Consider the following 27,593-nt stretch of genomic DNA (forward strand, 5'->3'; position numbering starts at 1 on the left):
ATGAATATTATTGATCGTTTTCTAATAAAAGGTGGAAACAGTTTGAGTTTTATACAAGTTCTTAAAAATGTTTCACAATAAAAGCTCTGTCAAGAAAGTTATTTTGACCAGCGAGACTCTATAGGACTATTAATTTGAAAAGACCCAGGATAATTCGAGTTTGTATAAATAGAGTGATGCAGTAACTTTAACAGAGTTGAGAAGTTTAGAAAGAGTGATGTAGGAGAACACGGACACTGAACAGCTCACAGCGAAAAGCTGTTTGTGTTAAACTCGGCTCTTAGTAAAGTCCTCCGCTCTGAAGCTGCTTTCAGGTCTCGAAGTGAGAAACTCTTTTATGCACTAAAGGAAACGTTTAGACTGAACTTGAGTATTTTTGTGTGAACCACTTTCTGTTTATAGAACCACGTTGTTCTTTCCTCAGCTTGGTTTGGTGTTTTACACCAGCTTTTTATTTTGACATGTTTTCTGTTTTTGTTGATTTCAAAACCTATTTGTTCCCCTGGAAATGCCTTTTTGGGGTTTTTTATGCCGTTTTGTTTTCACAGTTTGTTCATCCTGTGTGTCCTTGTCAGTTTTCTCTTGTGTATCGATTCATCATCTCCCAGTTATTAGTCTATTTCACGTGTCAGCGCTGACAAAGAGCTTTACAGGTCCATCTCAGAACAGGAGTGCTTTCTTTGACTACAGACTATGTTTCTGATGAGCTTCAGCTCTAGATCCTTCACAGATCATCAGTAGTTGTTCTGTTCCGTATGGCTGTAATTCCTGCTCTGACCACAGTGTGGTGTGGTTAAGATGGTCGGTGTAATTAGCGATGTCCTGTTAGTACACAGGTATGTCTACCTGATTATCTGTAATTCCAGCTGGTCTGAAAGTCCAAACTGATGATTTTCCAAGTTTGTAGAAAATGAAAAGGCTCCGCTCACATAAAACTGAACATATGTCATTGTTTTAGGTAACACTCATATGAGAGTAAACTGAAATATTTTAAGTGATCGCAGCCTTGAGTTTCATCATGGCACACAGAGTTTGGTTTGACCATTTCTTTACATTTGATTTTTTTTGCCAATTATTTGTCTTCCAACTTATGAAATGCTTCAGACTGCTCTTCACTGAATCACAGAAACATGTAAAATAAATAATCTAAATAAAAACTGAAGCAGTGAAGCGTCTAAACAAATCTGTGCCACTGACAAAACTTGTGGGAAATAAATGAGAGTGAAAAAGTGAGTGCTGGGAAAGAAAAACAGGACAGACTCTCACAGGTACACTTATGATGATTTTAATAAGTCGAAAATACATTAAAATTTAAAGGACACTCAGATTTTCTGCTCAGATTACATGTTTGATCTTAAAATAATAAAAATCATTTCATCCTGAAGCTTTTACAAACAAGCTGAATGTTCCTGATGTAACACAGCTGGATCCCAGCAGCAGAACCACAGAAATGTACATCACATCCGCCAAAAGTATGTGGACGCTGTGCCGGTGAGGTTATCCTGACAGAGTGAAGATGAAGTCCTTTCATAGTAAACAGATTATTTCTATAAATGAAGCTGGTTTTGTAACAGGAAGCAGAAAAAAACAAAGCTGTCGTTTCGTTGCGTTTTTTTAAGGCAGTGAAGGATTTTACTGTAACTGTGTTCAGCTGTAGTTCCTGCTCTCTGTCTGTGGAGGCGCTGTACTAACGTAGCTCTGCTGTGTGTAAATGTATCACTGAAGAACACTGTTCACATACTTTTGGTCTGGTCTGCTCTTTTTGTGTCCGCTGCATAGCTTTTAGAACATTTCAAACTCAGGCCGACAGATTTTGAGGAAGAGCATGAGTGAAGATCGAGACCCCCATCAGATCTCTTTGGGTGTCGGACTCTCCTCTCAGGTCCACAGGAGGATCCAGATGTGCCCTCAGTCTGACCACAGTTGGAGGCACGAATCACTCCGACAGGAAGTGAACAAAGGTGCGAGGAAACACTCCCCGCCTGGTCGGATCGCTTTCGATGTGACCGATCTGAAACGCAGACGGTGGTTAAATCACAACCTGGACAACGGGTCAGGATTGTTCTTCAGGTGGGTTTTCATCTAAACGCACACACATGCTGTAATAAATGTTGTGAAGTGAATGAAGTTGTGCTGATGATGCGTTTCCTGTGCTGGAGGCGTTTCTCACTCACCCACCACTCGCTGTCCTCCTCGCCGTCCACCACGATCAGCTCTCCCTCGCTGAACGTCAGCTCGTCTGGACTGTCCGCTGCACAGTTGTAGATGGCCCTCACCCTCTGAGGCCTCTGCTTCTACACACACACACACACACACACATTTAGCAGTAAAGCTGTGTTACATGCTGGACTTGTGATGACGACTGTGTCTGTGTGCAGAAATAAATGAGGTGGTGTGTTTGAGGACTTACAGAAAATGTAGTTCTGGGTTTGCGGGGTGGAGGAGACGGACTATGGGGGGATACGATCGGACGACCTGCCAAAGAGAGATAAACCCCCCACAGACTTCAGAAAAAAGTTTCTCTTCTGTAACTTTACCTTTGTTTGAACCAGAGGCGGAGGCAGACATTTGATACACCCGAGGCTTAGCCCTAAAGGGTAGTATGCATGTGGGATTGGGGGGGGGGGCTAGAAATGACTGAAAGATTAATAGGCTCTGTTTTGAGTTTTGTTAAAAAAAAAAAAAGAATGACTTCATATAGGGAAAAATATATATCACATATGCAGGACACCTTAAACTAGTTTTTTAATTAAGCAGCAAGGCAGAACAAAATCAGGGCTGCATCAAGACAAGAGGACTAAACCCCAATTCAACCAGACCCAGAACTGATCCGGAATTAAAACAGGACTACAACAGTTCAAAATCAGGACTACTTAGGACTTAACCAAGACAGAATCCGAACTAGATGATAGTAGCACTAAAAATCATCATAGACCTGCACTACACTTATTTTTTAATTCTACCAAAGTACACTATTTAGATTCAGAAAAGTTTATATAATTATTTAGCCTTGTTGTGCAAACAAGCCTGCATAACTTAATAAATATAGAATTTGAAAAATAACAAAAAAAAAAAAAAAAAAGAAATACTAGGTACGAGATACATGAGTACCTATGATACGGTGATACTTTTGGTAAACAACCATTTGACTAACACGTCTGTCTCACCTGCTCTCTCTCCCTCTCTCTCCCTCTTTGTGCTGACAATCACGCCAAACATCAACATCATCAAATATACAGTGGAAACCAGATATTTACACACTCTTCAGATAAATACACAAACACTTTTTTAATTGTAACAAATCAGACTAAATGTTTATTTTTTTAGATTGATAAATATAAAAAACATATTTGTTAGCTTTAAGAGTAAAGAGAGAAACTATCTGTATTTCTTAATTAAAAATGGCACCAAATTGTATTCAAAACTGAGCCACACTTATGGAGCTCCACAATTTTTTTCCTGGTGTTTTGGTTGATATCTCTTGATTTTCCCATGTCAAAGAAACAGGCTATGTGTTTTGCCTTATATGCATCCACAGGTGTGTCACCAAATTACTCACATGGACTCTACTAACCTATCAGAAGCTTCTTCAGCTCAGAATGGAATCGTCTGGAGTTTTCTTATTAATTAACAATAAACTCACTGTATATGTACTCCTAAATTTGATGAAAGTGATAATAAATAGACAGCTCTGTCTCTCTTTATTCTGACATTTAACTAATTCAAAAGATCTTTCAAAATTTATTTATCCAAAACAAAACAAGTTTACTCTAAATTGATGTTGTACAGTAAAAAATGTTCTTGTGTTTTCCATAAAGTGTATGTAAATATCTGGTTTAAACTGTGAATATACCGCTGTGTATTGAAATTCCTCTAGCCGTTAGCATGCGTCCGTACTAGCTCCCCCGGGAAATCTCGCATGTTATCACGATAACAGCGCATGTCCCCCCCCTCGGCCAACGCGGATGCAGCCAGTGACTCTCTCCACTCTGTAGTCAGCAGACTGCAAACGCAATCACTTCTCCTAATATCAGGGGACTTTAATCATGTCTCACTGAACTCCACACTGTCCACCTTCACCCAGTATGTGACACGCCCAACCAGAGACAATAAAACACTGGACTTACTGTACACCAATGCAGAAGAGGCATACAGTTCATCACCTCTCCCTCCCCTGGGCAGATCTGATCACAACCTGTGTATGAGCCCTTATTGTGCAGGAAGCTACCAGCCGCCCGAACAGTGCAGAGATGGTCAGAGGAGAGCGAGGAGGCTCTTAAGGACTGTTTTGAGTCTACTGTGTGGGAGGTGATCTGTGACGACCACAGAGAGGACATTGACAGATTTGTGACATGCATTACGGACTATATCAACTTCTGTGTGGATAATGTTGCACCCAGCAGGACTGTGCGCTGTTTCTCCAACAACAAACCTTGGATTACCCCAGAAATGAAAGCCGTCCTCGAGCAGAAGAGGAGGGCCTTGCAGAGAGAGCTGAGAGGACTGATAAGGAAAGGGAAGTTCAGCTACAGGAGAACCAGCTTCAACAAAACAACTTCTCCCACAACTCCACCCAGTGCTTCCTTCAGAAGTTCTCTGACGACTTGGCAATAGTTGGTCACAGTGATGGGGACGACAGGGAGTACAGAGAACTGACCCACGACTTTGTGGACTGGGTCCAGCAGAACTACCTCCAGATGAACACTAGTAAAACCAAGGAGCTGGTGGTAGACTTCAGCAGGCACAAACATCCTCCACTGCAACCACTAAACATTCGAGGCATGGACATTGAGACTGTGGACAGCTACAGGTACCTTGGTGTTCATCTGAACAATAAACTGGACTGGACTCATAATTCAGACACCCTCTACAGAAAAGGGCAGAGCAGGCTGTACCTGCTGCGGAGAGTCAGGTCTTTTGGAGTGAAGGGCCCATTCCTGAAGACCTTCTATGACTCTGTGGTGGCCTCAGCCATCTTTTACGGTGTGGTCTGCTGGGGTGGCAGCATCTCTGCTGGTGACAGGAAGAGACTGAACAGGCTGATCCGGAGGGCCAGCTCTGTTCTAGGATGCCCTCTGGACCCAGTGGAGGTGGTGAGTGACAGGAGAATGGTGGCTAAGCTGTCATCCGTGCTGGACAACATCTCTCACCCCATGCAGGAGACTCTGACAGCACTGAGCAGCTCCTTCAGTGGCAGGTTGCGGCACCCACAGTGTAGAACAGAGCGATTTCGCAGGTCTTTCCTCCACACTGCTGTCAGATGTATATTGCATTTGTATTTTATTTTATTCTATTGTGTACACTTGTGTACAGTATCTTATTCTTATCCTATTCCAGTGTTTTTCTATGTAACTTTGCACTATCCACTTTCTGCTGTAACAAAACAAATTTCCCATGTGTGGGACTAATAAAGGTTATGTTATCTTATGTTATCTTATCTTATCACATGGGAAAAGACCCAGGGAAACAGAGTTAAAGCTAAAAAACGCTAAAAACCCTGAAAACCACGAATTTCACACTCGAGCCTCAACTCTCATGGCCTGGTACCAAACCACTCACAGACCCAAGGGGTGGGAACCACTGCAGTAAATCACCAGAATATCTGACATGGCACGAAACTGCAAAGATACCCTTAAGTTTCACACAGAGAAACATCCAGTGTTGGGGTTTAATGAGCACCTGACCTCATTAAACCATGACGGGGGTATTTCACTGATGTATTTTACACCATAATCACAGCTTTCCTTGAATGAGTGACATCAGAGATCATGTGAGTGTGTTCTTGCAGGTCATGGTGCTCCACAGAGCTCTATTAACGGTCCTTTGTCAAAGCACAAAAGTTTCAGCCTTTTAACAGCAGTTATGTTTTTATAACGCACCTGCTTACATCATATTCAGGCTTAAAGTTTGACACAGGTGCCTGTAGCTGCTAGCTGTCTGCTAGCTTCACCTGAACTGGATGTCTGCACCATGTTTGTGCTGCTGGAGCCTTTTAGAGCATTTTTAAATGACATCTTACGACCAATAATATGCTGCTGTGAGTTACTGTACTAACATCCAAGAAGGCGGTGCTGCAGCTTGAGTGAAATTCAAATATTTTCACGTTACTGATTGTGGATATCTGAGTGTGTGTGTGCATGTGTGAGTGTGTGTGTGTGTGCGTGTACCTTGTTTTTCCAACGGAATCGTGCCTGCAGGTCTCTGAGGAGGAGGAGGAACCCTCGCTGCTCTGTAATCATAAGAACAACATTAAACTGGTGTGCTTCCTCCCAGCAGACCCAGCTCAATCAGACCAGTACGTACGCGTGAGGAGAGACAGGGGCTTTGGATCCTGGATGTCCTCTGTGATGGTGGCTGGGTGGGAGGAGAGGAACTTTATGCTGGGGTGGTGATGGAGGTGGGATGCAGGGCGGTGGCGGGACTGGAGGTGCTGTAGGTAGTCCTGTCGGCAGGGGAGGCAGAGGAGGGAGGGGGGCAGTCTTGGCTGTGGCGGCTTTGGTATCCAACATGCCGGTTCTCCTGCTGGGCCCAGGAGGAGGAGGAGGAGGAGGAGGAGGAGGAGGAGGAACCAGTGAGAGCACTGGGAGAAGAGGACAGAACAAGAGTCAAGAAAGCCCTGAGCAGTGGCTCCAGGCACACCTCCACAGTCAGAGCCTGAAAGCAATCCAAAATGCTGCAGCAAGAGTACTGACAGGGAACAGAAAGAGAGAGAATATTTCTCCTATATTGGCTTCACTTCACTGACTCCCTGTTAAATCCAGAACAGAATTCAAAATCCAGCTCATATACAAGGTCTTAAATAATCAGATCCCATCTTATCTTAATGACCTTGTAGTACCATATCACCCCATTAGAGCACTTTGCTCTTGCAGTGCATGCTTACTTCTTGTTCCTAGAGTATTTGAAAGTAGATGGGATGCAGATTCTTCCATTTTCAGGCCCCTCTTCTGTAGAACCAGCTTCCAGTTTGGATTCAGGAGACAGACACCATCTCTACTTTTAAGATTAGGCTTCAAACGTTCCTTTTTGCTAAAGCATATAGTTAGGGCTGGATCAGGTGGCCCTGAATCCTCCCTTAAGCTGGGCATACACTGTGCGATTTTTTTAGTCGCGTTAATCAGCTTCTGCTCAAACTGTACAATTGACTTGCAGGGGTTAGAAGTTTGTAGGTCACCATGCAGGGTCTCACACTATGCGGCCTGATGCTCTGATGCGACCTCAGTGCTCACACTGTGCATCCCTAACATGAAGGTTATAAAACAAAATCTGTCTCTCGCTCTCTGTCTTTCACTCACACAGACACACACACAACCACCATCAGAAACAGGAAAAAAAATCATTTTTCCACTCATTCACCCAATTAAACAGTTTGAAAAGTCAATCTCTTCACTTAATCTGACTCATGAGGTTATTTTAAATGAAATAAACAATTTTACACAAAAGAAACATTTGGTTACACCCAATTGACATAATCAATGACATCATAACCTATAAAAGCAGGAAGTACTGGGGCGGCCCTTCCCACATACCTGTTTTACACATAGGACCTGCTCAAAGGAACACACAATGGTAAGTATAACCAAACTATATAAACAAATGAAAGATTGTTCTTAGCTTTAAGAACATTTGCACAGATGAAATGAATATAACCAATGCTACCACAAACAGACCCGGGATAGTATGTAGAGCCAAGGTTACATGTGCTTATTTTGTGTTCTATAAGATAACAGAACACAAAATAACAATATATGCATGTGACAAATGGTAAATGAATTCAGTCCTAGCCACTTTGTCACAATACTATAGGACGCATGACACACGATGAAGGTGAAACTCGGGCCGATCACCAAAATGGTCGCACGACTGAAAAAAATCGCCTCAAAATGGGCCAAAAATCGCACAGTGTATGCCCAGCATTAGTTATGCTGCAATAGGTGTAGGCTGCTGGGGGATTCCCATGATGCACTGAGTGTTTCTTCTTCTTCCCTCACTATGTGTTAATACAGAGGTCCCCAACCTTTTTTGCACCACGGACCGGTTTATGCCCGACAATATTTTCACAGACCGGCCTTTAAGGTGTTGCGGATTTATTCATAACACACGTGAAAAGACCCAGGAAAACAGAGTTAAAGATAAAAACGATAACAAAATAACGCTGAAAACCGATAAAAACCTGAAAACTATACATTTCACACCTGAGCCTCAACTCTCGCGGCCCGGTACCAAACGACTCACGGACTGGTACCGGTCCGAGGCCCGGGGGTTGGGGACCGCTGTGTTAATAGACCTCTCTGCATCATGAATAAATCATGAATGAATCATATGAATCATAATTGTTATCAATCTCTGGCTCTCTTTCACAGCATGTCTTTTATCTTGTCTTCCTTCTCTCACCCCAACCAGTCGCAGCAGATGGCCGCCTGTCCCTAGCCTGGTTCTGCCAGAGCTTACTTCCTGTTAAAAGAGATTTTTTTTCCTTTCCACTGTCTAGAAGTGCTTGCTCATAGGGGGTCATATGATTGTTGGGTATTCTCCGTATGTATCTAGGGTCTACCCTACAATATAAAGCGCCTTGAGGCGACTGTTGTTTTGATTTGGCGCTGTATAATTAAAATTGAATTGAACTGAATTTAAATTAATTGAATTGAACTGAACTGGATTAAATTGAACTGAACTTGAATTGAATTGAAAGCCTCATACAGCCGGTCCATACCTCAGAAAGAGGACAGAACCGTCTGCTCTTTTCGTGAAAATAAAGCAACAAAAGCCAAATAAAGATGACGGACGCAAAGAAAAACATCACAAACGAGACCCTCCACTGTGGATCTGACAGGAAGTCCACCCACCGTACTTGGAGTTCCTCTCCGGCGTTTGAGGGTTGGGGGGGTCAGAGGACGACCGCTGTCTGCCTACTGATTCCACGGAGGGGCCTTTATTGGTACCTGATTGTGACAAGACAGAATCAGATCAGTTTTATTTCCTCACAGCTTCACAGGGTCTGAACGGCAGAGCTGATCTCAGCCCAGGCGCCCTCTGACCTCTGCTGGGTCCTCGGGGAGGAAGCGGGGGCGTTGGGCCGGGGGGCGGCAGGTTCACATTCAGCATGGTGCCGTAAGTCTCGTTGCTAATAATGGTGCTGGGGATCGCAGGCCGCTGCTTGTCCAATGCCAGAGAGGCAATGTCCCACGCCAGCGCCGCCAGGTTGGGCTGCACGGGTCCACTTCCAGGCACAAAGCAGCTGACCGGGCGCTCCTCCCGCCGCTGTGGGATGGGCTGCAGGACCCACAGAAAACACAGGAAGTACACGGTCACTTAAAGCCAACACAAAGTTTAATGCAGGATGTCAGAAAAGCAGCCTACCTTGTCCTCCATCTCGTCATCGCTCTCATCCAGGTCTTCGTTTTGCAGACGCCACTCATACTCGACGTGAACATGGACGTTAAACTTTCCGGTCTGAGCCTGAGTCAGCTGGAACACATCAATCAAACTTTATTGGTACAGACACTCGACAGCACAGGAACTGCTTTACTTTGAACAGCCTGGAAGTGTTTGGATTCTCACCAGTTCTTCGCACTCTTTGTGTCGCATACGTTTGGCAATGTCCAGCGGTGTTTCTCCTGCATCGTTAGCTGTGGACACAAATTCAGTCATTCAGACTTTTGGTGAATTATGTCAGCACATTGTTTCCAAAAGGGAAAAATGATCAGATCTGCACTTTTCTTTGTGTTACTGCAGGTTTTTCTCCCCCTGAAAAGACAAAGTACTCAGCTCTGTTTGTTCTCAAGACATCATTTAAATTTTATGTGATGGTAGAAACAATAACGGCCCCAGATGAGGGTCACACCAGCTGTGAAACTTGCTTTTTTTCCTTTAAACCTCACAACAATAAACTAGAGCCAGGTTGGCTGGTTATTTGAACTTGACCTTCATCATTAGCATCCATGTCAAAGTTCATCTTGAAAAACACTTCAAGAAACCTTATCGAGTGATATATCATATAAAGGGCATGAAAAGAGCTGTACCACACACTTTTTCTTTTTTTTTTTTCTAAAATGACATCCAACGACTTTACAACGATGTCATAAAGTTTAGAACAATCACACACTGCATAAATACATCTTAAAACCTCAAGTTTGTACAGATTTCAGACCAGTGGTACGGTAAAAGATCATAAAAACCAACATTTGAGTGTGTAATGCTCATATGAATGATATGAGCACTTGTCACTCACCGTCAGCGTTCAGCACGCTCTGATATATGTGCAAGTGTGTGTGTTCTTACTGATGGACACTGAAGCTTTCCCCCTCAGCAGCAGTTTCAGGCACTCGCTGTTGTTGGTTAGGCAGCAGTAATGCAGCGCCGTGTTTCCTCTGGTCGTCTGCTTGTCCAGGTTACCGCTGAAACACAGACCCGGTCACGACACACATACACGCACCTGGAGAACAGGTATTTAATTGAACAGTCACACCTGTTTTGTCCGAGGAAGTCGACAATGTGGAGCGAGTTTCTGTCGCCCATTCGGACCGCCAGGTGGAGCACCGTCTCCCCGGGTTCCTGACACACACACACACACACACACACACAGTCAGTCTGCAGAGCAACAACGGACACCTGAGGCACAGAGCTGTGTCTACGTGTTACTGAATGGACACACAAAGCCGAGCTTAAGAGTAAAAGCTTCTGTTGAAAAACCAAAGATTTGAGATCAAAGGAGGAAAAAACAGACACAAAATGAGCACAAAGACACAACAGAGAGACGCATGAGTCAGTCCGTCGAACTCGTGTTAGAGATGAGGAGGTCATACATGTTCGTTGGGCTGTGGGATGGCATCCATCAGGTCCACCCCCTCAGCGTAGACCTGGATGAGCGACAGAATGTCTCGGTTCCTGACGGCCTCGTAGAGAGCCCGCAGCCTGGACGCGGCGTCGGTGCACTTCCGCCGGGCGAAGCGTTTCTCGGTGTACTTCGCTGTGATGTAGTCCTTCCTCATCTGCCTGCAAACCAGACGGACGAGTCACTACGACATCCTACTACAGCTCAGACTCACCTCCTGGTGCCGTCACCTACATGTCGCTGGTCGGAGTTGGTTTGGTCACTTCCTGCGCTGACAGGTCTGCCTCCATGATCTCATTGAAGCTGGCGTTTCCCACATTATTTGCCAACTAAAAGGCAACAAAAGCCCAACATCAACTCTGGTTCGGTTCTGGCTGTAGCTCCTAAGATTAGACACGTGATCACATTCCTGATTCTTCACAGCTGAACACGACTGACATGCTCGGCAAGGGTTCTGGTTTCCTGATTATTCCAGAAAAGGTTTGCAAACATTCAGAATGTCCCTTCCATTCACGTCTTCACACAGGTGAATATAATGAGGTTAAGAGATTTCAAAGAAACAGTTTTAAACGAATCAGGAGACAGTCTTGCAGGATGGTAAAAATCTGAGGGGTTTTTTGCTTTGCTTTTTTGGCTTTTTCCTGCAAATATTTTAATTTTATTTAACAGATTAAAGTCATGATGAAATGAGTCACCGCAAACTGACAAACAGAATGCTCTGACCTTCTGTCGGGACAGTGAAGTGGACTCACCAGCAGCTCAGAGGTTCCCAGGACGTCCAGGTCCAGACTCTGGATCCTGGAGTAGTGGACCCCCATTTCTCTGTGGATCCCTGAGCACTCAATACAGATCAGCACCCCGAGGTTCGTGGACAGCCAGGAGGGATCTGTAGAGGGTGGGTGGGGGCACAGAAACAACAAGCGGTGCCTTCACATCCTCAAAATGTAATTTCATGACTAAAGAAACAAAGTGAACGAGATGAATTAACAATCTGCTGACAGACAAACCTGGAAAAGAAAAGAAGAAATGTGTTTGGACTTCAGGTCCGTGAGGAAGCTGAGTGAATACTTTTGGCAATATAGTGAATGTTGAATATATAATTAATAAAAAAAACTGTATTTTATTAATCTAATCTTTGGACGTGCTGAGATAAACAGATGAAAACGTGTTTTGTGGTGTTATTAGAGAGACTGTTGATGCGCTCTCTCTCATGACACTAACGTGTTCTCACTTCTGTAAACCATAACAGGAAATAGAAGTGCTATGAAGTTCCACATCAAGTGTTCACAGTGCAGTTCAGTAAAACCATCATCTACAAGAATATCAGCTAGGTTTAGAGCAACAGACCAACTAAAAAAGTTGCATAAAATAACTTCAATGCCAAAAAAAAAAAAAAACCCCACACAAAACAACCGCAAAGGAAAAAAACTGCCTGAAGGCCCAGAGCTTTCCACAAGCAGTCCTGCAGAGGTCAGTGGGGTTAGAACGCCGGCAGAACTAAGCTGTCACTGGGTTTTGCTCTGAGCATGTGCAGGAAGCCTTAAAATAAAAATAAGACTGTCAAGGCCACCACCGTGAATCTAATCAGCATCCTCTGAAACAAACGCATCCAAGTCCAGACCCTCAAACCAGATGGAAAGGTGAAAGACTCATTCAAGCGTCACTACTTTTTTGACCAGACCGTGAGTGCCTGGACTTCCGTGTTTAATCTTTGAATTTTGTTTCCTTTCATGAGTGGTGTTTGTTTGAGAGAGACTTCTGAATAATTCTGACCTGCAGCTCCACAGTCGCAGCAGCTGTTGTTTCCAGTCCTCTTCTTCACCTCTCCCACGATGGACTTGGTCAGCTCCTGGACGATGTTGTTCTCACCCTCGTCCTGGTCTCCTTTGAACGCCTTGTTCAGCGCCTCCTCCTTGCTGTTCTGCAGCACTGACACCCAGCTGAAAAACACCAAACCATAAGCGCTCGCAGTAGCGCGAAGCCCGGCAGCTCAGGCCATGCCGGCTCGTACTTACATCTGACACTCGGCCTCATCCTCGGCCTGGAAGTGGTAGGTCCGGTCATCTGTGGGGGGGGGGGGGGGCACGAGAGAGTTTAGACTTTACACACATATATACAGGGGAACATGTGAGCAGGAAGTCTGCAGCATACGGGAGAACAGGTCGAAGCTTTTCTTCTCATCGGGGTTCCTCTTCACCTGGCAGGTGAGCAGGTTGAGCTTGGCTGGAGGTTTGTTTGGCTGCAAGACAACGAGAGGAGGTGAGACCTCAGCTCTGACTGAACCTCACTCAGATATCAAACATTCAGCGTTACAGAGAAAAGATCCTGAAACTGTCACAGAGTCTGTACTGTTATATACCATAACATGGACAATAGTTGGATCCCAGTTAGGTTCAGCCCACAACGAGAACCTGTAAGTACTTTAAGCTGCACAACTCAAAACCTTCCCTCATCTTGCAAAACATCTGCACATATCATTTAAAGTTCTGAGATGATTAACCTCAGTGACTTTCTGTAATCTCATTTTCTACGGTTTACTGAAGCCTCATGACTTTTGATCCTCTGGCTTTTCATGCCACAAAACGTCTCATTCATAAGGAAATGTCCTAAAACTATTGATGAACCACAGGGTTTTCCTTTCCTCCACTACTATCTCCTGCCTCCCTGAATGGGCGTACCATGCGGGCCCCACAGTTCACCCATACATACCCACTATGGGCCCATGGACCCGTTTTAAGTCTGGTAGACTAAAGTTTTATGAGGTTTTATGAGGCAAGTGTCAGGTTTCAGAGCTGGAGCTGATCATCATGCGCAACGTTTGTTTCTTTGTGTTCAATTCATTTTGATCATGTAAACAAAATGCAATTTAGGAAAAGAAAAGAAAAAAGAAATACTAAACTAGAAATACCCTCCAATATCGCTTCACCTATTCTCAGAAAGGAGTGGGAATAAGTGCACATTGGACCCTAAGACGGGTGAGCTGACCTCAGATGGAGCACTGCGAGGACTCTGTCTGCAGTACCTGCCTTCATTTGAGTCTGAGTGGTAAATGTGGAAGGTTTCTACCAGTTTCTACCAGCTGTGAAGGGTTGGCGTAATCCTGGACATGTTACGCTGAAGAAACATGTCTCTGAAGGAATGCTTTCATGAAGGAACGTCACTCTGACAGAACGTTTCCATGACGGAACATTACTCTGAAGGAGGGATGTACCCAAGGATGTACCGACAGCTATCAAGAAGGTGTAGGTTACCTTGGAAACCCGGTTCTCAGAAACATGAGTCTAATCTTGAAATTTACCTTAAATAGAACTGAAGATATGTGTTACTGTGAATCTGTAGATATGAGGTTTGTTTTTCTTTGAATTTGCTTTTCAGCAAGCTCAAGGAGAAACAAAAGGCTAAAAGTTAGAGAGAAACAGTTAAGAAGAATTAGAAACTTTCCCTCCAGCAGCCCTCGGATTTCAAATCAAACAAATCCTTTTCCCACCCTTTTCTTTTAATCATTTTCCTTCTGCTCTTTCTCTTCTGCTAGCTCAGTCCTGATTGGCCATTTGACTCCTCAAACTTCAAAATAAAAAACAGAAGGCAGAAAAAAAACTAAAAAACTAAATAAATAGATAATGTACTATTTAACCCCACTTAATGTAGACCAGGAGTAGGCAACTCCAGGCCTCGAGTGCCGGTTCCTGCAGGTTTTAGATATCACCCCGGGTCAACACACCTGAATCAAATGACTAGTTCATTACCAGCCCTCTGGAGAACTTCACGGGATGTTGAGGAGGTCATTTAGCAATTTGAATCAGCTGTGTTGGATCAAGGACACATCTAAAACCTGCAGGACACCGGCACTCGAGGCCTGGAGTTGTCTACCCCTGATGTAGACGATAAACTCATGAGGAGATTTCTGACTGGACATGTAGTGCAGGCTGGAGGGCGGGTGCTTGTCATGGACCAATGGGAGAAGAGGACCTTACCGTCCCGTGACAGATGGTCAGGAAGCCGTTCTTCACCGAGCACTTTCTCTTCTGCCACACCTTCCTCAGTCTGACAAGGAGAGAGACAAAGCTTTTAGTGTGAAAGGTCATAGAGTGGAGTCGTAACTGAGGCAGCTACCACTAACACACGTGTGCAGAAGGAGGAAAACATGTTAAATCTGTAAATATGTTACATTTAACATTGAGTCTCTGTAGACTGACTAAATGCTGCCTCTGCTGGACGTCACAGGAACTGCATGTGCATGTCAGTCACGTTCATGTGGCATTCTGGGACACTGCGTTCACTCACCCTTCACTTTTCTTGTAGAGGAAACCAGAGCGCTCGTTGCCGTGGGCTTTGTCACCCTGCAACTGATGGAGGCTGTAACCTGCGTTCTGTTTGGCCTGGGCGTCCTGTCAATAAATTAGACACTTTATGTGAAGCAGCTCTTATGACAGAAAGACGTGAGAACTATGACCCTACACAGAGTTCAGAGCTCAGAGCAGCCTCTGTTTGATGGACAGCTTTGTTAATCAACTTCATCAACTTGACATTTTCCAGTAACAGGTGAGCCTGTCAGAGCTCACCTGGTTATGCTCACCATCAGACTCATGACATCTGTTCAGACCATGTTTGCACAAGGTGTTTATCCTGCACTTTAACTGTGTTCATGTTTTCGGTCTGTGCCATCAGTCAAATGGATGTTACACCATGTTTGATGTTTTTTACCTCTTTCTGATCGGACTGCAGTGCCGCCTTCAGGGTGTCTCGGAGCTGAGCCAGCTGCTTCCTCTCGCCGTCCTGAGTCTGTTTGATCTGCAGAGGAAGAGAAACTCTAACTTTAAGCCCATTGTTGTGTTCGCACAGAGCGATCGGTAAGTGAGCTGTGAGCTTTAATGCTCCTGCAGGGAACACAAGCGTCCTCACCGCTGTCAGGTCTGTGGACAGTTTCTCTACGGCTGGTTTCAGAGTCTCCACAGCTTTCAGTCCATCCTGGAAAAAACTGAAGAAAAAAACCCGTCTGAGAACCTCCAAGAAAAAAGTGAATCAATAACAAAATTAATGTTTTAATATTCTCACTTTATTATCTTTTCTTTAACACCTTACTCATACATGGACCTGTTGGTCACGTTTGGACATACTTGCACTGAGCATGGTAAAACTTGATGAGGTTCTGGAGGAAGTCTACTCCTTTCTTCACTTTGATCTCGTTCACTTTGAGCAGGTACTGCAGAGAAAAGCCAAAGAATCAAGAAAAACTGAAGAAAATAACCGTTACTGCATGACCAGTCCTTCCTTGTCCTCCTCCAGCTCTTCTAGGAGGACACTGAGGCATTCCCAAACTGCTGAGAGATCATCTCTGCATTTCCTGGGTCTGCCCGGGGTCTCCTCCTGGCCTTTAAACCTCATCTTGTTTAGGCATCCTGGTCAGAACCATCTCGGCTGGCTTTACTCTGAGCTGATCCTCATCGGGTCTCTAACAGCGAGCCTGGACAGCCTTCAGAGGAAGCTTGTTTTCACTGCTTTTTTCTGTCACCTCTTTACCAGCATATCCAAAGAACTCACCCTCCACTCCTTCTCTACTCATGACCAACCAAAAACCATGAGAAACACAGACTGAGCTGAAGATCAACGCCTGATGAAGCCAAAAAAGCTACAAACCCTGAAAACCATGAAACCGGAAAACTTCTGAACAGAATCCGTCACAGACCTCTGTCCACCAAATCTTCCACGTCATATAAAATCTGCGCTGACTGGTCGAGGCAGTAAAACAAACGCTGCTCTCGGTCTGACCACAGAGGATAGAGATGATTGTTTTAGCATTCAGGTCACCTGTGTGACCTCTGACCTCACCTCGCACATCTGCAGCTGGAACATTCGTCTCTCCTTCTCCATCTCCTCTGCGATTTCTCCTCCGCTAAACTCCGTCCGAATCATGCCATGCATCTTGGCGTTCTCTTTCTTCTCTTTCTCAATCTTCGCTCTGCAGAGGTCAAAGGTCATGTTAAAATCTCAACACAAACAAATGTGATCAAAACAACAAACTGAGGAGAAGAAAAAAATAGAAAGATGCTAAAATACAGAAGCCAAGAAACGCCATGATTTCAATCATCATATTTTATCTTTTCTTCTTTTTTTGAGAAAAAGGAAAAAACAACATGTATCAGTCTGTGGAGACAGAAACAATAAAGATAACTTTATTCAAACATCCTCATTTAAATGCTGAATGAGTCAGCTGGTTAACGTGTTCTCGTCTCCGTGATTTAACATTTCAGTGAGAGCAGCTGATAATGAGCCCTTCTTACAGTTTGGTCTCGTAATCCTTCCAGGCCTTATCGAACGGCTTCTTCAGATCCTGCAGGAAAAATAGACGTCACACAGTCAGTGATTCATTCATAAACGCGCGCGCACACACACACGCACACACACACAGGACTCTAACCTCTGAGTCACTCTGGAAATATTTCTAGACGATAACATGTGCGTTAGATTAGAAAAACAAGCAGAATGGTGACCGTGTCACAACAGAGGTGTTTTAAATTCAGCCATTTGGTCTTTATGCCACGAGCCACAGCCTGCAGGACGACACCACCATTACAAACAGGAAGTCATGCTCATCGCACAACTACAAGAAAAACTGTTGGGTGTTTTGCAGAAATTAAATGTTGTATTTGGCACCTCAGGGCCACCTTACCTAACATGCCTACATTTTATAATTCAAGAAGCACAGGTTTTTTTTAATTATTCAAACTGAGCATAAAGCAGGAAAAATAATATTTAATAAATCAGGAAAAACAAAAAATGATCTTTTATTTCGATTTCCTGCTTTTGTTTTTTCATCTGACAGGAAACTGAGGATTTTACAGTGGCTGGTTTGTTGCTGTGGTACAAAGATATTTAGACATTAATGTGGGACCCCAGCGTGATTTTATTTGTTAAATCTGAAGCTGTGTGTTTAAAATGATTACAGTTCTGATGTAATTATTGTAAATACACAGTCAACATGTCATCTAACCAAAAATGATTCATTTTTAGCCACAGTAACAGGAAGTGAAGTGTAACTGAGCGAGTGTCTGCGGGTTTGTTTCAGCAGGAAGAAGAAAGTGACACCAACCCCTTTCACTCCTTTCAGGTCTCCTTTCAGCAGACTGTCCAGAGGGAATGTGATGATGTTGTTCATGTTCTGCAGCTGCAAACAGGAAGTCGTGTCACAGCACAAATGCGCAAAAACACCACACTTTCTACATTTGACACTTTTCACAATAAAATGTCTGATGTTTCACTCTCTGAGGCTGACTTTGGTTCCTCACCAGGTTCTTGAAAAGCGCTGTCAGCTCTCTGGTGAAAACGACAAACTTGATGAAGGCAGAGCCGACATCGCCGTCATCCCTGTCACCCCGGGTCAGGTAGTTTTCCCCGAACTTGTGCATGGACTGAACGTACTGCTCCTCATTTTCCACGTGAGCTACGACACAGAAAACACTTTAAATAAATGCGGACTGCAGCTCGGATCATCTTTCATTTAACTCCAAAAACAAAAATGATTAAACTCTGTGTGAAAACAAAAACCATCCACTCCACCATGTGGAAAAAACAAGGACAATGAACACGTGTGAATAAAAAAAGTAATAAAATAAAAAGTAATAAAAAACAATAAATATAAGAGAAGACAAAGAGAATAAATAAAAATCTGATACTAAATATTGAGAAAAACTGGAGATATATAAATGAACAGAAATAAAATACTCAACTCAAATTAAAATAAACAAATCTAAACAATTAAAACATAAATATTTATTTTAAATATTTTAAACAAATAATAAATGTAAATGTATTAAAATAAATTTAAATTTATTGAAATTATATTTCAATTAATTTAAATGAATTTTATATTGTAACAAAAGATTTTTCTAAAAACATTTCTAGTTAATTTAATTTAATCCCTTTTGATACGAAAAATTTAAAGTAAAAAAATAAAACGAGAGAAACGAAATCTTGATTTTTTACAGTTTTTTGTATAATTTTTCAGCTTTAAATAATTCTGATGATTTAAAAGTGTTTATCGGGCTTCAGTTGGACATGTCTGTGCAGAGAAAATGGGCTGTTCCCCTCGAGCTGAGGCACCGAGCCGCTCTGAATCTTTGGTATATACGTGGAGATTTACCTCCAACATAAACCTGCAGGTTACAGAGAGAAGCTAAATATTTCAGATCCTCTCTGCTGTCCACATACTTCTGGTCATGCAGTGCCTTCTGTCTGGGAAACTACTGAATGATGCATTTCCTGTCAGTTTTTGCAGAAGTGCTGAATAACGTTCAGATCTTGTGTGTTTGCTGAGTGTGTGTGAAGGACTCGGCCTTTCCTCTGTTTGCACTGTAGTGTGGATGTGGGCGTATCCCTCAGCATGCCGGGACACGGGGAAGCATGAAAGGAATGTTTGGAGGTGAGACTCCACCGGCCCGAGCAGAGACCCACCAGCAGCACGCGGCTGCTGACGAACCCACCCCACCCGCACTGACCTGAATAAAAAACTGCTTTTATTTTGGTAGTTTGTATCTGAGCGCAGTGTGCTACCACAAACAGGAAGTGACAGTCAAAGTGAGACTGTGGTGACAAGCGTTGTTATTTTGGGTCAGACTGACATGAAACTGCATCTCTCACCCAGACCAGACGAGTTGATGGCCTTCACCGACTTCTTGATCTTGTAGAGAACGGACCGGTCCAAGTCGAGAGCCTGAGGAGGAGAAACAGCACGCAGATTAGGAGCCATGCCTCTAATGCTTACACGTCAAAGTTAAAGGAAAAGTGTGTTTATAGTCAGTATGAACCGTTCACCACTGCTGGTGTTCATCTCAGACTGTCACCCTTCATACCCTGAGCTGACGTGCGTGGATGGACTGCAGAGTCTGCATGTTTTACCCGAAGCAGAGTTATTATCAAGACATCACACATCTAATAAGAGACTGATGAAAGCAGTGCTGCTATTAAAGGTGCTTTTTTTTTTAAGCAGATACCTCTCACTCACAGAGACTGTTTCATTCAGACCTTTGAAGCAGATCTTTTTATTCTTGCAGTTCAACATAATCCGAAGAAGCCTGCTGAGGGACAGCACCCAGCAGCCACAGCTACTTCAGTCTGACCTTCTCAAGGCTTCAGAATGCTGGCAGCATTTCATAAAGTTTAGTCAGTTCTTTTTGGGTTTTACTCTTGCATCAACTTTTGCCTCCCCCAAACATAAGCCTGGTTCTGTTAAAAGAAAGTTCTTCCTCCCCCCTGTCACCAAGTGCTTCCTCACAGGGGGTATTATTATAGTATTATATTTATTATTTTAGAGTCTTTATCTTACGAAGCACTTTGAGATGTGAATTGTTCTATATTAATAAATCTGTAATGAACTGAATCTTATGTTCTGAAAATGATCAGATTCTCTGTGCTGTTCCTGTTTCCTGTGTCCCTCCTCATCTGCGCGGTACAGTTTGATGCATTAGTCCCTAAAATAAGAGCGCTGCGTCTGTGATCTGCAGGACATCAGATGGAATCATCAGTATTGTATTGATTGGCACGATCAGCTCTGGCGAACACACAGAACCTGACGTAGCCACACCCACTGTATTCACAGGAATCTGGTTAGGGCTTCAGAAGGAATTCTTTCACCTGTTTGACGTACCCAAAGGGAGCTCATATTCTGTAAAGCCGGCGTGCCTGCAGGAGAGCTGATCTGAAAGCTAATGTCTTCAAGTTCCTGAAACTCTCCTCATTAGCCTGAGGCTAAAACGCAGCCTAAATTAAACATTTGAGTGGTAACACGAGCTACAGCATTAGCTTCATGTTAGTCAGGAACATGAAGTCTGCTTGTGTCTAACCCGAGGCTGTGGGAGGGAGACTGAAGAGGCCATGCGATCTAAGCCTTTACCATAGTTTGCATGACTGATGAGACCACAGAGGTTCAGTCACATGACCTTCAGGTGTTTTCCTGCCGACCTCATCTGTGGGGTTCACCTAAGTGTCTACAGCTCTGAGTCACAGGTCCATGTCTCAGAGCGAGAAACATGCACTTGGTTATTCTTTGACCAAAAACTGGTTCAAGATGAGCCACTCATCAAACACCAGAGCTGATTTCAAATCTCTGCACAGAAACACAGCGAGACGACAGGTGAGCTCAGGTGTAGAGCAGCGACTTCATTCAGCTCAGCCAAAGACCAAACAACAGATCGAGCACAAATACAAAGAACTCAGAAACAGCTCAACTCAGTACGGTGGATGATTGATGGTCTCACAGCACTGAGGTCCTGGCAGGGCCTCCTAGATAAATATTCATGGTCTTCTTGTGAGAGGTTTGTGAGAGTTTACCTGCAAATTCACCAAAGCACTCACTGAAAAAGAGCTACAGGACGGGTTAAACTCAGAAAATACCGCTCCTACAGGATGAATGATGGAATAATCTCAATGAAACGCCTGCAAACACACAAACAACACACAGGGCAGGTCTCTGAGGACAGCGTTGAAATCTTGGTACAAACGCCCACAGGCTCATGTCACAGCAGCCCACCCACGAGCTTTCATTATGTCCCTAATAAGGGTGTTGCAAGGGTGTAAAGAGCAGAGATGGGCAGTAACGCGTTACTTGTAACGCGTTACTGTAATCTGATTACTTTTTTCAAGTAACGAGTAAAGTAAGGGATTACTATTGCAAAAACGGTAATTAGATTACCCTTACTTTCCCGTAGGAACGCTGCATTACTGCGTTACTAAAACCGTGATTTTTTTGTGAGAATGTCTCATGGCAGTGACGTAAGCGAGTGAGACGTTCGTGACAACAGCTGTCTGCAGATCAACAATGGATCATATATCGAGTGCGGGAGAGAGTATGAGCATGCAGCGTTTAAAGCGTGGAAGTACTGACCTTACTTTGAGTTTGATTCCATAAAAAGTGACAAAAACATTAGCGTCTGTTGTGCGTGGGAACTTATTTTTACACCGAAAAAAAACCCTAAACAAGCTCCGAGTGCGCAACGACGTAATGGGAAATTCACAGAGAAACTCGCTGATTCTTCCACTGACCGCTGCGCCACACCGGCACCAGAGCACACCTCCGCCTACCCCACTCCTGCTTTACAGGTGAAAATAGAGCAACAGGACTGCTAGTCTTTGATTTTATTTACTTTCTGCTGTGTTTTACTTGCATCTATTTGAAAGACTGAGTGTAAACACAAAAAATATTTTATTTTATGTGCTGGAATGTGCAGAAAATAGGTTTAAATGTTAAACTAATTTCTTCAAGTCAGAGAATGGTGCATATAATTTAATTTTTGCTTGATGCATAAAGTTAAAAGATTAAAATGGATAAAACAAGTTTAAAAAAAGAGACTTTTCCATTTGATTACATTTTGTATGATGGATTATGCAGAAAAAGTAGAATTGGGTTGACAGATCTATCGCTTTATCACCTATTCAGGTTGTAAATCGTGTTTTTAAAAAGTAACTAAGTAACTAAGTAATTAATTACTTTTGAAAATAAGTAATCAGTAAAGTAACAGGATTACTTTTTTGGGGAAGTAATCAGTAATTAGTTACTGATTACTTTTTTCAAGTAACTTGACCAACACTGGTAAAGAGGTCATAAAGGTTAAATATAGTAACTTAGTGTATGACTGTACACCACATAGATCATTGACCTGGTCAGCAAAGATAAAGAGGGATCACTTCCTCTGCTGATACATCAGTCAAACTGTCTGATCAAAGTTTACCAGCAGCCCCTTCACACTGTTTCAGGCTGACGTCAGAGGATTCATATTTAATGATAATTAATGGTAATTACCCCTGTTACCTTACTGAATTCATTTTCAGCACAAAGCTCTGGTTTTACCCTGTGTTATAAATCAAGTACATCATTTTCCCCCCTTATCTACGTCACACCCATGGTCAGCTTAGAATCACCAGTGATCCCAACATGCAGCTCTTTGGACTTTGGAACCTACTATGAGGTTGCAGGCAAACATCTAGGAGGATGTTAATGGATGAAGATGCCCAATTGACTAATCACAACTGACTGACTGGTAGTTGGCCTTCATCACTCTCAGCATGCATGCAGGTGTCTGAAGGCAGGTGAGGTTATTGGTGCCCTGACTTCTTTTCGCCCCACCTCCACCTGCAGACATCCTGACTTGGAGGCTGCAGGCGAGCAGGGGCGCTGCTTTGTCTTGTGAGGTCAGAAACGTCCACCAACGTGTGTCTAAAACTGTCTGCAGGACGTCGCATGTCCCCACCACCCTCACGGTTTTTACACTGAAGTTCAAAGAAACAGCCTGTAAAACTGTTAATGTAATGACTGTAAAATCATTGAGATTACAGTTATTGACTAAAAGTAATCATCATCATGAATTTTCCTGTAACCGAGTGGCGACGATGTGGAGCCACTAAAGCTCACTGTAGTGGTGATATTTATTCAAACAGAGGTCTCAGGTCTACAGGATGAGGCACGAGCCAAAGTGTGGATTTGGAGAATGGTGATCATGAAAACAGAACATTTCACAGCAGTTTTCTGACAATAGAAGCAGCCGAGACGCTTCCTGTTTTTAGGGTTTCCTCGGTTTCGCAGCCTCTGCACACCAGCTCTGCTCAGCTGCTTTTAACACGTGCAACAACACTCATTTTACATTAGTGAACGTAGGTGAGCAGATCAGTGTGACGAGTGGAAGATGAAGCAGATAAAGAAACCTGAATGGGCACAACACTGATCAGACCAGCAGGGACTCTGTAAAGGACTCATCTGCTGTTTTTACCGTTCAGCACACTGATGCTGATTTCATGTGTTTACTGTAATTATTCTACCGTCTGAAGATGAGGGACGAGCTGATGATTTATTGGAGACTTTAATTCCTTTCACATCACTTCAGACAAGTTGAGACACAACAGAAACAGAGATGAGCTTCAAACGTGAAGAGAGGAGCTTTAAAAGTGACCAAAGGAGAGAGAAAGAGGACGAGACAAAGAAAAATGACAAAGGAGAGAGGAGAGAATGGAGGGATTTAACTGAGAGGAAAGCAAAGATCGGAGACAGCAGGAGGACCAAGGTGAGGCGAATCATGTCGGGACTCGATCAGAGGAGTGAGGCTCTACCATCGCCTCGGGTCTACTGAGTGGGAACATCCCAGCATGCAACAGGAGGAGGAGGACATGATGTGCAGACCTGCGATTTCTACAGACCTCACGTCAGGTTTTCAGTTGTGCTTTTAAAACATTCGCTGCAAGGACGTAGATTTCTTCACTTTACGCTGAGAGGAACCAGCGTTCAACTCTGTGCTCTGAGCTGTAATCCAACAGCTCCCCAACAACAACAGATGGCCTCTACAACGATGGGGAAAAATATTTACTGTCCTTAGAACCAATAAAGTCTCAGAAGGAATCTGAAAAACTAGAAACCATTAAAAAAAAAGAGGAACCCAAACAAAAGTCCCCACAAAAACACACAAAGAGAAATAAGAGATTGTTTAATCCATCCCTGAATCACGTGATCACCTCCCTAAAAAACATCCAGGTTGTCTCTTCTTTTCAGAGCATTTGACTCTTTATGCTAAGAATTAATAAATAACCTCTCTGACACACTGTTCTATTTATCCATCAACAAGGAAACCTGTGAAAAAAATATTTAATGCCTTCATTATTGACAGGAAGCCATGAATAACCAATGGACTCCTGTCCTGAAAGACTTGCTGGCAACTATAACGTGATATCAAAGACTCAAAGAGAGAAAAAAACTAAAACATGACCACCCAAACAAAAGAGCATATATATGTATTAAAACAACAACAATAACGTCCTCACTGAACAGCTTTCTGTCCCATTAACAGTCTCAGGCCAGTATGCACGAAGTGTGATCACTAACGCCTAAGCTTTTACTGCTCTGAGGTCAGCTTTCAAAGACACGGCCAGATTTGTGAAACAATTAAATGAGCTCGGCCAAGATGTTTGATGTAGAGGAGTTTAAAGACACATTTCTAACTCCTTTAGTAAGCAAACATAATCAATATTTGTCAATCACCTCCATTAATCGGCTATGTACCACAGGCCTTCAAGCTGGCAGTAGTTAAACCTTTACTAAAAAGGCCATCTCTAGACCTAGCGGTCTTAGCTAATTATAGGCGAATCGCTAACCTTCCTTTCATATCAAACATTCTTGAAAGAGTAGTTGTCAAACAGCTAACAGATCATCTGCAGAGGAATGGCTTATTTGAAGAGTTTCAGTCAGGTTTCAGAGCTCATCACAGCACAGAAACGGCTTTAGTGAAGGTTACAAATGATCTTCTTATGTCCTCTGACAGTGGACTCATCTCTGTGCTTGTCCTGCTAGACCTCAGTGCAGCGTTCGATACTGTCGACCATAATATCCTATTAGAGCGATTAGAGCATGCTGTAGGTATTACAGGTACTGCGCTGGAGTGGTTTGTATCATATCCATCTAATAGACTCCAATTTGTTCATGGAAATTGAGAGTCCTCTTCACATGCTAAGATTAATCATGGAGTTCCACAGGGTTCAGTGCTAGGACCAATTTTATTTACATTATACATGCTTCCCTTAGACAGTATTATCAGAGGGAATAGCATACATTTTCACTGCTATGCAAATGACACCCAACTCTATCTATCCATGAAGCCAGATAACACACACCATGTAACACCGCTTCCATGTAAAATAGAACGTCAGCCTTCAGCTAGCTGTATAATTTAAACATGTACCAGACTAAGTTAACAGTTCATCTGCAAATTTTAATACAACTTCTGGAGGCTTATGCAGATCTTTCTCCATGTAACACAAACAGGAGTGGGTGGAGCAGCTGCAGAATTTGCTTTTCTTCATGTTGAAATGTGTTAGCTGCTTTGACGAAGGACTCCCGCTCGCTGTTTCCCAGTAAAGGTTTTAATGGTGATCACAGGAAAAAAAATGTTGATCATAGGAACAGCTGCTGTGGATGCTGGAAACACGTTTTCTACCACTCAACCTGAGCTCACCAACTCAGTAATGGCTCTGCCTCTTTGCAGTGTGTAAACAGACTCCCTTCCACGTTAAACTGCGCCAGCATCATCATTACTTGTGTTATTAATTCTGTTTAAAACTGGGTTGCTGTCAGACTTTTTATTCATGTGCTGCTCATAAATATGTTTCTATTGAAGGTCTGTTTTTGATCGCAAATATGGGTGAAACGCTCACGTTTCCATGGTGACAATGGCATATTAAATGGCTTAATTTCCACTAGTGTCTACTCAACTTGATAGGGTTTCCAGTTAGGTGGTAGAACCTAGTGCCGGGTACTTTTTTAGTACATACTTGGCCGGGGATTCAAGTGAGCTGAGTTGAGCTGAAAATGTGACATCAGTAGACTACATGCCACTTGGCCAGGGAGTGAGGTCACTGGATAAGTCATAACAGCGACTCGTTCACAAGAATCAAACCCGTCATTTAAGAAAATCAGCAACGAGGAAGAATGGCTGCACAAAACCCAACAACATGGTCCAACGATAAGCTGCAGACATTTACCCTCAGTTTAGCACCAGGTCCACAATCTCCTCGCTGTCCTTCACTGATGACAATCTCACCCACACTGAGGTGGTGCTCCACTGTAATGGAAAACAACCGAAACGATCCAGTCTAGGTGAATCGAGTTGAGCCGAGTTGGTGATAGTGGAAGAGTGGCTTTGCTGATACTACCTTAACCTTTCATGAATATTATTATTAAATTTACAGTACAATCATCACGTTAATTTACTTTAAAATATTTTCTCTAAATTCGACTAAAAACAGCCAGTGACGACTTCCTCCTGAGCTTGAGGGCAGTTTGGGGCCTTTCACATGTCTGTGCCCACGGCCTTGTTTTTTCCCAGGGCATCCCTGTGGGGAAAGCCTTCAGCCCCATCTTATTCCCCCACCTGAAACCTTTGACCTTTAACTGCTGCTTCCTCATCTCTTCAGTTGTAGAAATATGCTTCATCATCGTGTTGCAAACAGAGAAAATAAAAAGAAGCTGTTAAATCTTACAAAATGTCTACAGAAGGAAGTGTTTCTCTCAGTTCCTCTTTCGAATAAAACAGACTCGTTTGATGCTCTGTTGCTTGGAAAGTTTGAAAAGCAGCAGAAATCACCGTTTATCCACACTATCGGTTCACAAACAGTGAAAACAGGCTGTGACTAAAACCCTCTTCAATCCCACACACGGGAAAACAAACCACGTTCATGAAAAAAGGAACAAAACGGACTTTCCGGGTATTTACAGAGAGGCTCATTGGAAGCCTTTTTACCACTTTATTAAACTCTTATAATCCCCGACTTCCAACCGTGTGTGTCCTTGTTTTCTCACCTCCTCCAGAGCTCCCACCGCGTTCCTGCAGTGGCCCATCCGGGTAGTGAAGTTGGAGGTGGTTGGAGCTTTGTAGTCTTCATTGGTCTCGTCGATGAACTCCGTGACGCTGATCAGCTCCGGCATGGTGAGCTTCGGCAGACGCAAACTGACCGGGGCCGCAAAAATCCCGTCAAAACTGCCGCAGTGATCGCGCAGCCGCAGGTGGAGCAGCCACACCTGGACGCCTCAGAGTGCCCGCAGCGTCACAGCCAAGATCCTCTGCTGTTCCCGCACGCGCCGCTGCTCATAGTCATAGGAGGAAGAGGAGAGGTCCGACCTCCATGTTTGTCCCGCAGCACGAATCACCGACAGCACCGACACATTCCAACACCCTCAGCTGCTTCACCTGAGCAGGAAGCGCACGGAGAGGGGCGGGGACACTGAGGG

General features: G+C 43.5%; 1 protein-coding gene across 2 annotated transcripts; it reads right to left on the reverse strand.

Annotated features, from left to right (window-relative positions):
- Nucleotides 1-1,269: 1,269 nt before the first annotated feature.
- On the reverse strand, nucleotides 1,270-27,593 carry asap2b (ArfGAP with SH3 domain, ankyrin repeat and PH domain 2b). Of its 2 annotated transcripts, none has more exons than XM_084952643.1 (28): nucleotides 27,165-27,593; nucleotides 19,472-19,544; nucleotides 18,121-18,275; nucleotides 17,925-17,999; nucleotides 17,116-17,165; nucleotides 16,664-16,793; nucleotides 15,952-16,037; nucleotides 15,737-15,812; nucleotides 15,539-15,625; nucleotides 15,119-15,222; nucleotides 14,809-14,878; nucleotides 12,986-13,073; nucleotides 12,850-12,898; nucleotides 12,608-12,774; nucleotides 11,587-11,720; nucleotides 11,069-11,163; nucleotides 10,806-10,995; nucleotides 10,469-10,554; nucleotides 10,282-10,397; nucleotides 9,562-9,629; nucleotides 9,361-9,468; nucleotides 9,039-9,273; nucleotides 8,847-8,942; nucleotides 6,304-6,580; nucleotides 6,168-6,229; nucleotides 2,411-2,475; nucleotides 2,175-2,288; nucleotides 1,270-2,011 (listed from the first exon to the last, which is right to left on the reverse strand). In XM_084952643.1, the coding sequence occupies exons 1-28, from the start codon at nucleotides 27,288-27,290 to the stop codon at nucleotides 1,937-1,939; spliced, it is 3,057 nt and encodes a 1,018-aa protein (XP_084808769.1). In that variant the 5' UTR covers nucleotides 27,291-27,593; the 3' UTR covers nucleotides 1,270-1,936. The 2 variants fall into 2 exon arrangements, with proteins under 2 accessions (XP_084808769.1, XP_084808768.1); XM_084952642.1 differs by having other exon boundaries at nucleotides 2,175-2,294.

The sequence above is a fragment of the Perissodus microlepis genome, chromosome 15, assembly GCF_051167445.1.
Source record: "Perissodus microlepis isolate ML-2025 ecotype Zambia chromosome 15, ASM5116744v1, whole genome shotgun sequence".
NCBI classification, from domain to species: Eukaryota; Metazoa; Chordata; class Actinopteri; order Cichliformes; family Cichlidae; genus Perissodus; species Perissodus microlepis.